This window comes from Myotis daubentonii, chromosome 11 (genome assembly GCF_963259705.1).
Source record: "Myotis daubentonii chromosome 11, mMyoDau2.1, whole genome shotgun sequence".
NCBI classification, from domain to species: Eukaryota; Metazoa; Chordata; class Mammalia; order Chiroptera; family Vespertilionidae; genus Myotis; species Myotis daubentonii.
In genome coordinates, this window is record NC_081850.1 from 33,420,528 (window position 1) to 33,435,498 (window position 14,971).

Below are 14,971 nucleotides of genomic sequence, written 5' to 3' on the forward strand. Positions count from 1 at the left end.
TCTATGGCAGGAACCTCCCAAGGTGATCTGATCATAAATTCCTAACCGAGCAGGTCATGGTGGTAGTCACATTCCAGACATATAACTATTTCAGTAAAAGATGTATCTTTGCCTTAAGTGAACCCAGTCCATTGTTTTTGTGGACCTGGGTTAACACACCTTTGAAATGAACATAACCACCCTGAAGAGAAACTGCAAAACTGTCATCCTCCGGAGCATTTGAGATCTTGCTTCCTGGCGATTGTCACCAATTTTGGCTCAAATAAACTCTTACAGACATTCTCTGCAGGTTTGGATGTTTCTTAGGTCAACATTTCTGACAGTATTAGACAAAAGATTAAAGAACTAGATAGCACTTCAAATGCACCAGGACACTGTTATGTAACACGGTACTGTCACTTCCCTGTTTTACAGTTGAGGCAAAGTTAAGTAACTGGTTCAAGGTTTCACAGCTAGTTAATGGCAAAGCCAGGATTCAAACCCAGGCAGTCTGTCTCCTATGGCTGCACTCTTAACCACTAGACTCCCTTGCCCTCCTATCTATGTCTGATACTAACGAAGACTCTTTGCTTGACCAAACTTTAGTCAGGCTCCTGCACCTTCCCCTAGGCCCATTTACACTTCCTTGTAAGATCTAGTTTTAGCAAGAACCCTGCTAAGTCAATTTAATCAGAACCCTCCACTCTTGATATTGGATCACTGACATCTACTTAGGTTCCTTAGTCTCCACCATCTCCCAGGTGATGTCTGATTACCCTGGCCTACCTTCAGCAAGAATCAGGTTAGGGCCTAACCGTTAGGCCAATTTAGCCAGAATCCTCTTTACCCCTTAATGCCTCCTCTTAGTAATCCATCCACTTATCCCTCCCTTTCGAGGTGGACATCAATTTCTTCTTGCTCAATATATCTCCCCCCACTGCAAATCCCATTGCAGTGGTCCTGGTACCTATCACAATGGGCCTGAATAAAGTCCACCTTTACCCAGGGTCACTGAATTTTCTTTTCTTTCAGAACACCTCCACACCTGAAGATTGTCACTGTGTCCCTTTGGAGAGAATGGCACGGTGGGGAGTCGCTGCTAAAAGTTGCTTCTCCACGCCTGCAGGCTCCAGTCTAAACGCCTCAGGAAGGCACACAACCTCACAAGGCCACATGGTCACCTTTCATTTCCACTCCTCTTCCCCATGTTTCCAGCATTCCAAAGTCTCACAGTCCTCCCAAGATGCCATGCCTTCTGCTATTTTCTTCTTCCAACAATGTCCACCCCCCACATCATCTAATTTCTATTTTTTTCTTTAAAACTGCACCCCACTGTCCCCTCTGCTGTCCTCATCTGCACAAAGCACTTATCACACACAACTGCAATCCACTTTCTCTTTGTTGCGGGACAGGACTTCTCTTTACATCTGTGTGCCTAGCACAGAGCCTGGGGCACCAAAGATCAATGAATGAATGCGTGGTCTCCCATGTCCATGCATTCAACACATAGGAGGTGCCTTAGAATCCCTGCAAGGTTCCTTAGATCCTTTTTTAAAGAAATAAGACTAGGTTAATTCATCGTCAAACAGAGCCGTGAACCAGTCTAGTACCAGTTTAGGCAGAGGGGGCAGCCTGGTGAGTTCTTTAGGCTTTACTGTCTCAGAGGGAGACTGAAGCAGGGCATATTTATCTCTTGCCAGTTTTCATTTTATTACTGTTCCAAGCGGCACGTTCCTTCATACACTACATGCCCCGTCCTTCTTTGGCTAAAAGGCACTGTAGAAATCCAGTTGATATAATTAAGTCCTCTGGCTTCAACAGTTGTGTTCTAACTCAACACAAACTTCTTGGTCTTAGGGAAACGTTTACTCCATGTGTGCAGGACTGCTCACAGTGGTTCTCAGCCTTCTGGTCCTTTAAATACAGTTCCTCATGGTGTGACCCCACCATAAAATTATTTTCGTGGCTACTTCATAACTGTAATGTTGCTGCTGTTATGAATCGTCATGTAAATATCTGATATGCAGGATGGTCTCAGGCGACCCCTGTGAAAGAGTCGTTCGACCGCCAAAGGGGTTGCGACCCACAGGTTGAGAACCGCTGGCTTAGGCCATCTTATTTTCTTGGTTCCCAAACAAGGCTGAGGAAAGAAAAAAGAGGTGCTCCTGGAAATGCAGGCAGAGCCCGGTGGCTCCAGATGTTGCCAATGAGGCAAGTTGTTCATCCTCAGCCTGTATGGAGTTTTAAGTTCATAAGCCACTTTGAAATGGCAATTTTCATAGAGACTGAACTATAGAAAAAACCACCATGTTTCAAGAACAGCACGCACACTTTCCCTCAGAGATAAGTAACATATGATTTCACTCATATGTGGAATCTAATGAACAAATAAACTAACAAGCAAAATAGAGACAGACTCATAGATAGAGCAGACTGACAGCTGTGTGTGTGTGGGGGGGGTGGGGGGGGGCGGGGAGGGGGGAGAAGGAGGGAAGAGATTGAAAAAAAAGAGAGAGCGAGCGAGAAAACGTTTGTTGGTTTGTCACCAGGATTCTACCTGACTAGACTGTACCTTTGAAGGTCAGAATCTAATCTTATCTTTCATCTCAGCTTGGGCTAGAACCTGGCTGGCCTCCCATTTTTTGTAAATAAAGGTTTTATTGGCACACAGCCATGCCCAGTTGTTTATCTAATGTCTATCTTTTCTACAACAACCAGCTGGGTAGTTGGACAGAGACACAATGTCCTGATAAGCCCCAAACATGCACTACCTGACTCTTTACAAGAAGCTTGCATTCTCCCACTTGAAAAGAAACGGACTCACATAGGTATTCTCCAGCTGGCTGTTTAATACATACTGGTTACAGCGAAGCCTTTCATTTCTTTTCTTTGTTAAAAAGTGGTGGAAAACCTCTGCCCTGTCCGGTGAGATCAAGCCCTAAAAATTTTGAAATCCTGATGCAGAAGTTGGAGTAGCAACCATTTAAAAGTTTGGAGCCTTTAAAAAATTTTTTTTCCTCCCCACTGTGGAGTCTTAAATTTATCTTTGGGGAAGCTCCCTTAAAGGTAAGTCTGTTACCCAATCAGTGCTCTTGTGGAAACTGGAAAGTCACTGACAAACATCAAAAAAGTTTTTATCGAAGTCATCAGTACTAGGGTCCAGGTCTCAGGGTCCTGAGGTGGCGGAAAGGGAAAGGCTTGGTGTAAACGTGGGATGCAGAGAGCTGCAAACCGGTGCTGCTTCTTGAGGAGCCAGCATCTGTAGGAAATCCAGAGTAAGATGCCACAGGAGGGGGTAGGAATGAGCCTCTTGCTCTGGAGGGGGACTGTGCACAGGAGCCACACGGACTTGGTATAGCCCAAACTGGACAAACCCCAAGTCTGCCAAGTTGGGTGGGTATGCCACAACACAGCTGGTACTAAAGGTATTCATTCTAGTGTGAGTCTCCTGATGAGGCCCACGCAACAAAGCCAGCCCCTTGAGGCTGTGGTAGGGGTTTTCCCTGAAGTGGATATTCCAGAAGAGCAATCGAGGTTGCTCCTGGCCAACACAAAAGGGCCTCTGTGATGACGAAACTTTTCACTCTTAGAATCTAGTGTTGGGTGATGCGCCTGGGGCGCAGCAATGCCTGGATAGAACATCTTCTTGTATAAGAATAAGCTGGTCGCACACTCATGGAGGCGGATCGACAGCTAAGCAGAGGGGCAGCCCCCTTCGGGGACCCCGAGGCTCTCGGAAGAGCCCCTTCAGGGAGCAGCTCTATGCCACTGTTGACGTTTCATCTCCTTTTATCCTCCAACCTTTCAGAAAACTTTGTCCCAAACAGCAGCCTAGTCTTTGCTGTGCTATGAAGAATTAAATTCTCATTCTCATCTTGGGATGAGAAGCAGAGGGGAGCTCCTCCGAGTTAGAGGAGTGGCGGCAGCCACAGGAGACCCCACAGGTGGCAGCTGTGCCCAGGGGAGCACTTCTGAGGCGCATCCTGGAAAGATGCTCTGGGAACCTCTGGGAGTGGGAGCTGAGGGGCTGTTCCTTTCCTGTGCTGCTCGTAGGAAGTGAAAATCATCATAATTTGGGCATGAAAGAAAATGTGACCCGAATTGACACTCACTGGCTGGTGAGACTGGAGCAGGATTTTCTGGGGATACAGTTCTCAGGCATGTTCATAAGCCATTTCCCCTGCTAGTTCCCTCATGGTTTGATGTAAATAGAGCTTTCAAACCTAAATGTTAACAGGCCCACAGTGTGCATGGCACCAGTGTCCCTCAGATATAAATTATGGGTAAAAATTTGCGAGTGCCTACATTGTCTGTCTGTAAAAACGCCTTGAGATTATGTCTACTGTCCCTTCGCGCTCACTCCCTTTTTAAGGCAAATTCCAGACATTGTCATTTCAAACCAACATTAATCCCATATACATTTAAAATTGACATTTTCTTACATAATGAATACCATTATCACCACAGACTTATCAACCATTTCTTGGCGCCATCTGATAGCCAGTCTGTATTCAAATGTTCCTGATTAACATGATATCGGATCCTCACCATCACAGGAAGAGGGATTCTCCTCATTTTTTCCTTTAAAGCTATAAAGTAAGTACTTTTATGTTAGCAGAGGCTTTAACAGCAGAGGTTTTTTTCCACTTGTTACTTTGACGAGAGCATTTCCTTTAAGCAGGAGCACAGGTTCTTAGTCTTGGGCCTCAATTTTTGCTGTGTCTCTATCTTCAGTTAATGCATCCCCAGGGCTCATTCAACTCACCCAGCTTCCAACATGCATCCTCTGCTGGCCTACTGGATGTATAAAATAAGCTATTGATCTGTGGATTTATAAAGGCTTCTGAGATGTGAAAGCAGCTCCTCCTGAGTATTTCCTAACTTCAGCTTTACCCTCCTGACTGCACTAGTATTATTACTTTTTTCTTTTAGTCTGACAACTTAAAAACGTGCATGTGGAATTACTGTTCCCATCCTGCTTTGCTCATGTCCCTTGAATCTTTGACCATTTTATTGATCTATGTCAAAGGTATGGGTAGTGGTTCTGCTCTCTGAGTCCTGTTTAACTGCTGGGGGTTTAGTGAAGGAAAAATGGAGTCCTGTGCTATAGCTCCAAAAAAACAGCTGGGTTATGTGAGTGGAATGCTGAAGGTTGTAAATTATTTCCTAGATTATATGCAAAGCTAGGTAGCACCGAAAACAGCCAGACTGCAAAAATCTTACTATTTACTGACTGCCAAGAGCAGTACATGTTTTCAAACATTATACAACTAGTATATTCATACATGTATTATCTTCTAAAGCCTGGTTCACTGCATGAGTTTTGGATTTGCTGACTAATTTGGATCAACTTCCATACCTTCCTCCATAGACACAAATTTTAAATAGCATCGATCACCAAGTGGTTTATGAACTTTGTGTGAAACTGCATGCACAATACAGTATGTAAGTACAACGGTAAACATTTTCGTGGGAGAGAGTCCATAACTTCCATCATGGTTTCAAAGGAGCCTAAGAAAACACTAAGAGCCTTTGATATGGAAAAAAATTCTAAAGGGTTGTCACAACAGCAATGCTCACAGGGGCCGGACAGATTAACATAAATGAGTGAAGTAGATGAGGTATTAGGCAATAGGGAGTGGTGGAAACTGATAGCCTCAAATACATTCACTCCAACTACATAGAGTAGCTAGCTATCTTTAAGCTCCAGATCACTGTTGGTAGGTGGGAACACAGGTTCAAGTGTTTCCTGGTCTTACTTTCTCTTTCCCCCCACCAAGGAAGCCAGAAATCTGGATGCTTACATGAAATCTTCCAAATTTTAAATGCTCATAATAATTTCAAGTTAAATAAACAAACATTGTATGGTACCGACAACTGGTCTGCTGACTTGGTCCTCCGGTTTGCAGGGCCTAACCGAAGCCAGGCATTTAAAAACATAATTAAATTCATAAATAAAAATAACTAAACGCTCTCTTCAGATCTGTAATAAGCCAACAACACCAAGACCATTTAGGAACAAGGCTCCCAAGGGATTCTAGTCTGGTGATTTGGCATTTGAAAAGTTCAATGGCCAAATCTATATCAATGCAACTGCTGAATGCAGCGGATCCTGACACCCACCCTTCCTTCCCCAGCCAATGTCCAGTACTCTACCTAGGTCAATCCCAGGCCTCTTTAGTAGCAGCGGGAAAAATGTTCCAGAAGAAGACATGTCAAGAATCCTAATATAGACCACCTAACCACTCCAGTACACTTGAAACTAATACAAAATAATATGGAATGTAAACTGTAATAGAAAAACAAGAATCCTAATTACGTAGTTATATAAAACCTTGGTTGTCCAGCTGACAGCACTAATAGACTGTCATGCCACATTTTGCTTATTGCCAGAATTAAGGTAAGTATAAGAAACTATGAAATGCACAGAGTTTACCAGAACCAGACAAATAATATCTTTTGTAAACCAAATTATTTTCCATCTATATAAGGGATCTTGCTCTTTAAAGGGAATCTGCAATATAATGATCAGTAAGGGAAAAATAATTTCCAAATTTAACTGCGTCACAAGTTTAGATTTAAAAATACTAGGCTTTTAAAATATGATGCACACCTATCATTGAACCTGTCGCACAGGATGTGGCTGCTGGCACCCTGGGACCATTTGCAGGGCAGGTATGTAGCAGGCTCTGGGTTCTGTGGAGGATTGCAAGTGGGTGAGGAGAAGGGGGAGAGGACCCTGAAGGCAGCTGCTGAGAGGATCAAGGGCAGGACGGGTGGGGACACAAATGAGTGAACTAAGGAAAAGGTGATCAAAACTGACAACCACATTTTGCCTGAGAACCCTGGCTGACATTTCAGTGAAAAAACGTGCCTTTTTTTTTTTTAAACTTTTGTGCCCTGGATAGAGTTTTATTTATAATATGTTTGAAAATGGTCATCTGAATATTTGCGCTCTGGTAGATAGTACCACAAAGCAATGCCACGTTGTGAATAATGGAATATGTCCACTCAAGCAACTATTCACTTTCCAAGTAAAGTATGTGAGAGAGTGTGTATGTTACATCAAATACCTTTTGATTTTTCCCATAATTAGAAAAGAGCAATTTAAGATACCTGTGATCATGCTGGATACAATTAGTGGCAAAATGATGAGTTTCAGCATCCTCATTAGGATTTCTCCAGGAAAGGCAAAGTAGAACTTCTCCAGATTAGAGAGTTTGCTGTATTCTCGAACCAAGACTCCTATGCCAATCCCTAAAAAAAAGGGGAAGGAAAAAAAGAGAACATTATTGAGTCCTCTTGTATAAATTTCTATTGAAAAATACTCCCCCCAAATGCAAATTTTAATGGCAAGTTTAGATAATCTCCCAGGAGTCTGTAAATTTTAGACTTAAAAACCAAATCACATTTTAATGAATGGTAAGTACACATTATTTGGTAAACCTGTAAAAAATATTCTTCACGTGAAAAATTGTTTTTAATTTCTTTTCTTCTTCAATCATCTACACTAATAAAAGAGAAAAATGGTAATTGGCGTACGACGATACCCTTTTCCTTGGCTAATCAGGGCTATATGCAAATTAACTGCCAACTAAGATTGGCAGTTAACTGCCAACAAGATGGCGGTTAATTTGCATATGTAGGCACAATGCAGGGAGGCGAAAGGGAAAGCAGGAAGAAGCCCCCTGCCACTGACAGTGATCAGAAACCCAGGGGGGAGCTAAGAGCTGGGGGGCAGGGCAAAGGCGGCCCTGGGGCTGCCTTTGCCCTGCCCCCCAGCCATGATCGGAGAATCAGGCGCCTTTGCCGCCCTGGCCAGTGATAGCAGGAAGTAGGGGTGGAGCCAGCGATGGGAGCTGGGCACGGTCGAAGCTGGCAGTCCCAGGAGCTAGGGGTCCCTTGCCTGGGCCTAAAGCGAAGCCCACGATCGCTGGGCCGCTGCAGCTGTGGGTCCCCGCTGCCCGGGCCGGACGCCTCAGCCAGAGGCTTCCTGCAGGGGCAGGGGCGGAGCCCACGCGATCGCGGCACCCCCCGCTGCCACTGCAGGTCCCCGCTGCCCGGGCCGGACGCCTAGGCCAGAGGCGTCAGGCCTGAGCAAGGGGCCGATCCTGCGATTGGAGGGCGATGGGGGTCAACGCCTGAGGGCTTCCCAGTATGTGAGAGGGGGCAGGCTGGGCTGAGGGACACTCCCCCCCCCCCCACCCAGTGCACCGGGCCCCTAGTGTTTATTATAATGAAAAAACATCACAAAATACTGTGAGAAAGAAAATAATCATCTTGGTCGACCCAAGACAGTATAACTTTGGTTTTTACACACCAACCTTATATTTTGTCTAGCTTAGATAGCTTATGTATTTTATAGTTTACATAACTGTTTTCATTTTCTATTTTATCATAATTACTTTTTATAACTTTTATAAAAAAACTCTTCTGTTTATGCGACTTTTATAATTTTAATAGCAACATAAGATTCTGTTGGTTTGACATATTTACCATATTGTTGAACAATTATGTTCTCTAATGCTTTGCATTCTTTTCAGGTCTTTCTAGATGCTTTTTACAAAGTTTCTAATCCTGGACATTTAGGCTTATTATGTGAGTAGGGGAACGTTTACTATCAAGACATGTTATACATTCTCTGAAAGCTTGCCTTATCTAATGAAATCCTTCTGTTGTGATGAGTTGGATAACTAAAAAATCACAAATTTTAAACATGTCTTCTTTATCCTCTCCCAAATGGTTCCAATGATATCTAACTGCCCTACGCCATCCCATTCCCCACAAACCCCATTCAGAATCCCCCTTTTTAAAACCAAGAAGTAAAATGGGCTGGGATGACTAGTGCATCAACTTCTGAGGATGACAGGCTAATTGGAGGTAAGATGACTAAGGAGCAGGAAGATTCCAGGAGGATATCACTGGATACGCTAATTTACAAATGTGAAAATTTAGAGTTGTTTGGGCATCGTTAAGAACTCCAGGGCAATGAAAAGAGATGTGAATTATAATCAGTATTAGAGTTTTCATTTAAATTCAGGAATACTTCCCATACCTATTAGTAGACCAAGTAGATGCACCTCACAAGATACATTTGTGTAGTAATATTATTCTTACTAGTAGCTTAATTTTATATTCCCACGTATTTTACTTTTGCTTTCATCTCTTTATTTTGTGTATGCATTACTGATTTCTGATCAGCCACTTTAAATGATTTCTGATCAGCCACTTTAAATTATATATATCCCATGTTCAAAGGCTGTTAAATTGCGTTGTTTACCCATATCTTCAGAAAAAAATCACTTCTACTGCCGTGTTAAACAACCTGCTTCCCTATTTATAATGGTCTGGCCCTCTAGCAACTTCAGTGCAAAATTATAGCTAATTTGCCTACAAACGTCAGGTGGTCATAATAATCTGGCCACTCAGTGTACATGTAAACATTTCCCAAAACGTAGCTAAGACAGAAAAAAAAAAAGGCTTTATTATCAAACCCATTTGGCTCGTATTTCAAAACCTAGTGTTAGAGACTCCAGAGTAATTAAGGTACACCAAGGGTTCAAAATATTTTAAGTGAATTTAAAAAGCTTTTTGTGCTCACTTCCTCCTTAATAAATTGCTTACGTTCAGCTGTTCTATATGGCACACACCTACATTATGCTGTAAGGATACTCTATAATGCTCAGTGTTTTAAAAAAAGAAACCAACCAAACAGACATTTTTTTCTCATACTATTTAGGTTGCTTCAAGTAAATTTCTGGCTTGTATGTCAAAGAGAGCTCTGTATGTAAAAATAAAGGAGATGTGTCTGTGCTCAAACACCAGTCACAAAAGCACTCTGTTGAGTAGCAAAGAACCCAAAGTGCTCGGATCTTACTAACAATTAACTGTGCTTCTAATCATCTCCACCCCAAATGAATGCAGGGCAGTTAGAAAGAAACGTGCTTGCTTTTCCAGCCTTTAGCCAGATATGGGTTTTCATGGCAGAGATAAAAGAGTCTGCACAAGGAGTCATTTGAAAGCAATCAAAGGTGACAAACACTATAAATAGGTGACTGTGTTTAGTAATGAAAGCTTTCTCTCAAGCTTGTGCTTGACTTATCGCAAATTGTATTCCAGTATTTCTCTTCTTTTTTCTTTTCTTTTTTTTACTGAAAAAATAAAAAATAAAAACCAACCGAGACCTGGAGAAGCAGGGGAGGAGAGGGGGGTGCGATTCACCCTGAGCCACAAATGTCATCCCTGGGGTCCTCAAGTATAAGAAGTGGTTGGTGAATGACCAGGAGTTACACCTAGGAAATGGGTGTGCTTTGTTTTGGTCTCAAACAAGTTTGGAAAAATTAGATGTGAGATAAGAAAAATCACTGAAAGATTTTCTAGGTTCTAAGATGAGAGGTCAGGATTTTCACAGGGCACAATCTTTCCCTACCCTTTTGCAGAGACAGAACCTTGGACTGGATTAAGGAGCATGGAGAGGTCTCCAAATCTAAAGGATGCTGGGAATAAGTGTCTGTCTGGGGTGCACAGGTCACATTCACTCCCAGACCTAGAGAAGATCAAGATCAAGTATTGCTCTAGGAAGGCCTTCAGGAGGGCTTACAAGGAAGCCCAGAGGTAAAATTGGTACCTAGACCTCTACAGCCCCTGAGAATACCAGGAATTGATTTCTGGGCTGCCTTCCTCCAACACAGGCAAGAAAATCCCAAGCAGGTACTGAGGTAGCTTAGAAAGAACATGGTTTTAGGACAGGCTTGAATTCTGCCTCCACCACTTACAAGGTGTTAACCTTCCCTAGTTGTCAAGTGGTCAAATCAGAGGTAGGGGCAAAAGGGTTGGATTAGATGCCTTCAAAGGCCCCTCTTACTGCCTAAAATGCTGTGATCATCTCAGCCTTGGTGTCCTCAACTTTAAAATGGGATCATAGGAGCAGCTAGCTCCAAGGGAGCTGGCCCCGTTTTCTTCAGTTTTTACACCAAATGTTACGCATACTGGTAAAACAGGAAAGGGAGAAACTAGGGAGGAAAGCAATTAAGACCTGAGCTAGAGATTTCTTCTTTAAGCTCATGTTCAAAAATTTAAGCTTAAAAGAGAAGATGCTCTCTCTTCATGTCCATGTTGTCTCAAACAACTGTTACTCCAATAGCCTTATCTTGGAGGTAATGTGTGACTGCCCCCCGCACCCCCCCCCCCCGACAATGTTTATAAAAAAATTGTTAAAAAAAAAAAAAGCTAAAAAAATTATTGTTCAAGAAATAATTCTGGCAATCAAAATAAAGAACAAGTAATGATTTCATGAACCTATCCACTCCTTTAACCGCCCCTTCATGCCACTTTCCAGGCCCTACCTACCCAGCCTTCATTCTTATATATGTTTTAATAGTTATAACAATTTAATCCAGGAATAGTAGTTGAAATGCATTTGATTCATATTCATGAAAATAGCATTGCTCCTATTTTAGGATATTTGCAGTAAAGAGATTAAAACCTTCTGTGATTTTTAATCAAAGTCCCAGAATAGTATTATGATCCACAGATTGATTTTGGCTTGGTTAAACAAGAATTATTGGCAGAGGAAAAAATATTTTAACCATCACTGAAATAGTTATCTAGCCATGCCATTATTCTAGACATATTAAGCAAATACAATGTGTTTTTTTTTGTCTAAAGTTAATGCTGATAACCAGAAAATAAAAAGTACAGAATAAATAGAGTTATCAACAAATAACTACTTGTATTTGTATACCCTGAATAGACTGGGGGGGGGGGGGAGGAGAAAGGGGGAGACGGTCTCTCTATCCTGTCCTTCCAATGAAATATCTGTCTCTTTTCTCATCTTTTTCTTTAGAGCTAAGTAGTTCTACCAGTGCAAGCTCTTACATGAACTCTGGCTCAAAAATAGATGCCTCTGAGTCAGTACAGCTTTTTATTTTTTTTTAACTGCACAAGAAATATTATCACAGCTCTACTGGAAATAATAAGTGCAAAAATTCACCCACAACTTTATCAACTTAAATATGTGAAAAGTGAAATTGTGTCCATGTTACATATACTATTGCAGTTAATCATAATAAAATGGTTAATAATTATTGAGTATATACTATATGTCAGAATCTGTGCTAAGTACTTCAAATAAATGTTTTCTTGTATACCAGTACTGTTATTTTTGTTTTACCAACAGCTTTTTTAAAATTTTCCAAAAAATTTTTTTATAATTCTTTATTGTTTAAAATATTACATATATCTCCCTTTTTTCCCCATTGACCTCTCCCCAGCCACTCCCACCGTCCCCCCCACCCCCAGCACATGCCCTCACCCCCCCTAGTGTCTGTGTGCCTTGGTTATGCTTATATGCATGCATACAAGTCCTTTGGTTAATCTCTTACCCCTCCGCCCCCACCCTCCCCTGCCTTCCCTCTGAGGGTTGATGGTCTGATCAATGCTTCTCTGTCTCTGAATCTATATTTGTTCATCAGTTTATGTTGTTGATTATATTCCACAAATGAGTGAGATCATGTGATATTTATCTTTCTCCAACTGGCTTATTTCATTTAACATAATGCTCCCCATGTCCAGCCATGGTGTTGTCAATGGTTAAGAGTTCTTTCTTTATTACAGCAGTGTAATATTCCATTGTGTGGATGTACCAGTTTTCTAATCCACTCATCTGCTGATGGGCACTAAGGCTGTTTCCAAATCTTAGCTATTGTAAATTGTGCTGCTATGAACATAGGGGTGCATATATCCTTTCTGATTGGTGTTTCTGATTTCTTGAGAAATATTACTAGAAATGGGATCACTGAGTCAAATGGGAGTTCCATTTTTTCTGTTTTGAGGAAACTCCATACTGTTTTCCACAGTGGCTGCGCCAGTCTGCATTCCCACCAGCAGTGCATGAGGGTTCCTTTTTCTCCATATCATTGCCAGCACTTGTCATTTGTTGATTTGTTGATGATAAGCATTCTGACAGGTATGAGATGGTACCTCATTGTTGTTTTGATTTGCATCTTTTGGATGATTAGTGACTTTGAGCATGTTTTCATATGTCTCTTGGCCTTCTGTACCAGTATGTCCACTTTTGAAAAATGTCTATTTAGGTCCTTTGCCCTTTTTTTTTATTGGATTGTTTATCTTCCTTTTGTTAAGATGTATGAGTTCCTTATAAATTTTGGAGATTAGACCCTTATCGGAGATAACATTGGCAAATATATTTTTCCATGCAATGGGCTTTCTTATTGTTTTGTTGATTGGTTCTTTTGCTGTGCAGAAGCTTTTTATTTTGATGTAGTCCCATTTGTTTATTTTCTTCTTAGTTACCATTGTCCAAGGAGCTGTATTGGTAAAGATATTGCTACAACATATGTCTGATATTTTGTTGCCTATGGATTCTTCTAATATTTTTTATGGTTTCCCACCTTACATTTAAGTCTTTTATCATTTTGAGTTTATTTTTGTGTATGGTGTAAGTCGGTGGTCTAGTTTCACTTTTTTGCATGTATCTGACCAATTTTCCCAACACTATTATTAAAGAGACTGTCTTGACTCCATTGTATGTTCTTGCCTCCTTTATCAAATATTAATTGAGTATAATTGCTTGGGCCGATTTCTGGGCTCACTGTTCTGTTCCATGTGTCTATATGTCTGTTTTTGTGCCAGTACCAGGCAGTTTTGAGAACAGTAGTTTTGTAATATAGCTTGATATCTGGTATTGTGATCCTTCAAACTTTGTTCTTCTTTCTCAGGATTGCTGTGGCTATTTGGGGTTTTTATTCCATATGAATTATTGGAGAGTGTTCTAGGTCTGTGAAGTATGCCATTGGTATTTTAATGGGGATTGCATTGAATCTATACATTGCTTTGGGTAGCATGGACATTTTAATAATGTTGATTCTACCAATCCATGAACACAGTATATTCTTCCATTTGTTTACATCTTCCTTTATCTGTTTTTTCAACATCCTGTAGTTTTCTGAGTACAGGTCTTTTACCTCCTTAGTTAAGTTATTCCTAGGTATCTTAATTTTTTTGTTGCAATGGTAAATGGGATTGTTTTTTCGGTTTCTTTTTCTGTGAGTTCATTATCCTATATAATAAAAGGCTAATATGCAAATAGACCAAAACAGCAGAACAACCGGAACAACTGGTTGCTATGATGCACTCTGACCACCAGGGGGCAAGCGTGGAACATGGTGGGCATTGGCCGCGGTGGGGGGCGCCAGACCAAGGCAGGGCTCTGGTTGCTGTCATTGGGGCAAGGCTCTGGTGGTTACTGAAAATTCTTCGCTCCTGCACGATGCGGTCCTGCCCAGCACTTGCACCTGATGCTGGCACCTGGCACTGGCCCCAATTACTTGGCTCTGTCAGTGGGTGCAAGTGGTGGCTGTTGGCCCCAATTGCCCCTCAGGGCTTCTCTACCTCCCCCTGCTCCTGGGGGGCGAGCCGGGCTGGCAGCTACTTCTCACAACCGCTGCCAGCGATGGCCCCGCTTGCACCTGCTGCCAGCTCCAGAGCCGCTGCTTGCACCCGCTGCCGGTGCCCAGCGCCAGTCCTGATCACTCGGTGCTGCCAGAGGGCATGAGTGGTGGCCGCCGGCCCCTATCACCCCTGAGGGCTTCTCTACCTCCCCTTGCTCCTGAGGGGCGATCAGGGCAGCAGCCACCGCTCGCACCTGCTGCTCTCACCCACTGCTGGTGCCAGCACCAATTGCTCCATGCCATCAGCGGGTGCAAGCAGGGCCAGTGGCATCAGCGCATGGGAGCGGTGGCGAGGGGAGTGGGGCTGCCAGCAGACAGAGGACCCGGGGCCAAGGTGGGAGGGGCCAGGCAGAGGCCCCTATGCCCACCACAGCCTCACAGCCCACAGTTCCTTTCAAGGTGCACAAATTCATGCACTGGTCCCCTAGTAAAGTGTAAAGTAAGAAGATTCTCTTCCTCTTCTTCCTTTTCTCCCTGCAGGAGGGTGGGCCTTCCCTGTGGTTTCTGCAGTCCCTAGGAAA

At 42.5% G+C, this 14,971-nt stretch overlaps 1 protein-coding gene across 8 annotated transcripts in view; it reads right to left on the minus strand.

Annotated features, from left to right (window-relative positions):
- SLC1A1 (solute carrier family 1 member 1) overlaps window positions 1–14,971 on the minus strand; it is a 64,994-nt gene that overhangs the window by 31,005 nt on the left and 19,018 nt on the right. For 5 of the 8 annotated variants that reach the window (XM_059656783.1, XM_059656778.1, XM_059656779.1 and 2 more), the window contains exon 2: window positions 7,096–7,236. In XM_059656783.1, coding sequence (XP_059512766.1) covers window positions 7,096–7,236 — 141 coding nt within the window. Of the gene's footprint in view, window positions 1–6,592; window positions 6,826–7,095; window positions 7,237–14,971 lie in introns of those variants that run through there. The other 3 variants (XM_059656784.1, XM_059656780.1, XM_059656782.1) reach the window with 3 other exon arrangements.